Source organism: Gadus morhua, chromosome 21 (genome assembly GCF_902167405.1).
Source record: "Gadus morhua chromosome 21, gadMor3.0, whole genome shotgun sequence".
NCBI lineage: Eukaryota > Metazoa > Chordata > Actinopteri > Gadiformes > Gadidae > Gadus > Gadus morhua.
In genome coordinates, this window is record NC_044068.1 from 8,436,877 (window position 1) to 8,439,369 (window position 2,493).

Consider the following 2,493-nt stretch of genomic DNA (forward strand, 5'->3'; position numbering starts at 1 on the left):
TTGACACCTCTGGTAGAGCTGAGATGCTGAGTTCCATCTCTAATTTCCCAAGACAGCCTGACCATTCGCCCATGACATCCTCCAGCCTTGCAGGTGTGGCTGTGAGCGTGTGTGTGTGTGCACATTTGTGTTTCTGTGTGTGTGTGTGTGTGTGTGTGTATGTGTGTGTTTGTGCGTGTGTGTGTGTGTGTGTGTGTGTGTCTGTGTGTGTGTACACACATGTGTGTGTGTATGTGTGTGTGTGTGTGCGTGTACTTGTGTGTGCGTGTGTGTGTGGGGTTGGTTGTCATACTTTGCAGATGAAACCTTTGAATGATCTCCTCTCCCGTACGGGCTGCCCTTGGCCTCTATCTCTCTACCTGGAGACAAGACATGTTCCCTGCTCTCCTTTTGTCCATCCACCTCCCTCTCTCTCTCTCTCTCTCTGTCTCTCTCACTCTCTCTCTCTCTCTCTCGCTCTCTCTCTCCCGCTCTCTCTCTCCTATGGTTTCTCACACCCTTAGTTTCACTACTACTACTCTTGAGTGCTTATAGGTCGAGCCAGCCTCTCTTTATCTTTCTCTCTCTCTCTCTCTCTCTCTCTCTCTCTCTCTCTCTCTCTCTCTCTCTCTCTCTCTCTCTCTCTTTCTCAATCGCACATTCTCTCTCTCTCTCTCTCTCTCTCTCTCTCTCTCTCTCTCTCTCTCTCTCTCTCTCTCTCTCTCTCTCTCTTTCTCAATCGCACATTCTCTCTCTCTCTCTCTCTCTCTCTCTCTCTCTCTCTCTCTCTCTCTCTCTCTCTCTCTCTCTCTCTCTCTCTCTCTCTCTCTCTCTCTCTCTCCCTCTCTCTCTCATAGCTTCTCTGGACATCATCGGCACTCGTGTCATTTCCTCCAGCTCCCCTAAATTCACATTCCATCCATCCATCTGTCGCCTGCAATGCTGAGGTCTTCCTTTTCAATCCGTCTTTGTTTTGTTATGTGCCTATGGTATTTCAGGATATTGTGTTCGTGACCCAGCTTTTGATTGCCCTCTATTTTCTTATCCATCTGGGCTCTTCTCTTTATCTTTTGGTTGGTCTGGCCATCCACCTTGTGCAAAGAAAAATTGCTTCTCAAGTTTTTTCTCACAGCCAAGTCGCTAGCCATAGCCGACAGGATGCTAAAAAGAATGCATACAAATTGATCATGTGATATTCATTCAATTTAATTTTCCCAATCCTGATAATGATGTGTTTTTCAATTGACTTTGATGTTTATTCGTTTTTCAAGTGATTCAGGAGACACGTACATACCACGTCTACCATATGTACGTCACCATCAGATGATACCACGTAATCAACAATGATTCATCGGAAGCAAAGGAACAATGAAAAGGTTATGGATGTCCAGAAGGCATATGTGACCTTTCACCTCAGATACAGTATACTGGGCTGCTGTTGTATTGTGGTGAGTGCACATCACTGAATCAGTCCAAGGAGCAACATTTAAAACACAGGCAGTTTTCTATTCAACGTTCTGGTACCAAGCCTGCAAATGCTGCAAGGCACTGTTGGAGCAACATAACCCATCTGAGCTGTTTTTCCGAAAATATTTTTAGCAAATGTTTAGTGAATTTCACCATCTGTCTGTGAGGATCTGTATATGAGCGTGCTAGTGTCTGGCCCTGACTGGTGTGTGGAAATGTGTGTGTGTGTGAGTGTGTGCCTGTGTGTTCGCACTTTTTTGGATGTGTCTTTGCCTGTGTGCCTGTTCGTGCCTGTGTCTGTGTGTGTGTGTGTGTGTGTGTGTGTGTGGATGTGTTGGGTTGTTGGTGTGTGCGTGCGTGCGTGTATGCGTTGGCCTGTGTGTGTCTGTGTCCCTGCATGCCTGTGTGAGCATGTGTGTGTGTGTTTCTGGGTATGTGTGTTTATGTGTGTGTGTGTGCGTGTGTGTGGGTGAGTGCGTGTGTGTTGGCTTCCTCATGCCTGGCTGAATTTTATTCGTTACCTGATGCCTCCACAGCAGTGTGCGGGCTGAGATTAGATACATCTGTTAGAATATGTAAGCAGGGATCGCTTCGGACCCCCGATCGCTCCCTCTATGGCCGTTTGCCTCCTCCTCCTCCTCTTCCTCCTACTCTTTATAACTCCCTCCATTACCTCCTTCCTCTTCCTCTCCAGCACCACCACACACACTCCCTCTCTGTTTTATACATTCAGTGTTGTTTGGAGGCTATACGCGTTAGCATTTGTTAATAAACGTACATCAACTGGAGAATATCCATGCAGGATATGGATCCCCATGATGAGGCAGTCAGTGTCAGGCCCTGCGGGGGGGAACCTTCGCTGCATATCCATGAGAGGGGTCAAACCTTGAGAGACTGTGGTAGTGTGCAGGACGGAGGTAGAGGCTGAGGTGGAAGCACACTGGCAAATGACTCAGCGGTTGGACAGGGGAGGGAGGCGATTGGCTCTCTGGGGACACTGGGCTGTCGGGATTGGCCGTTTGCGAAAGAACGGCGGGAGATTTCAAT

The 2,493-nt window shown here is 47.9% G+C and overlaps 1 protein-coding gene across 1 annotated transcript in view; it reads right to left on the minus strand.

The window, feature by feature from the left end:
* Positions 1-1,127, minus strand: part of LOC115534862 (cilia- and flagella-associated protein 251-like) — a 2,974-nt gene extending 1,847 nt beyond the window's left edge. Inside the window, exon 1 of the mRNA XM_030346141.1 lies at positions 1,110-1,127. Within this exon, the coding sequence (XP_030202001.1) occupies positions 1,110-1,127 (18 nt within the window). The remainder of the gene's footprint in view (positions 1-1,109) is intronic.
* Positions 1,128-2,493: the final 1,366 nt, after the last annotated feature.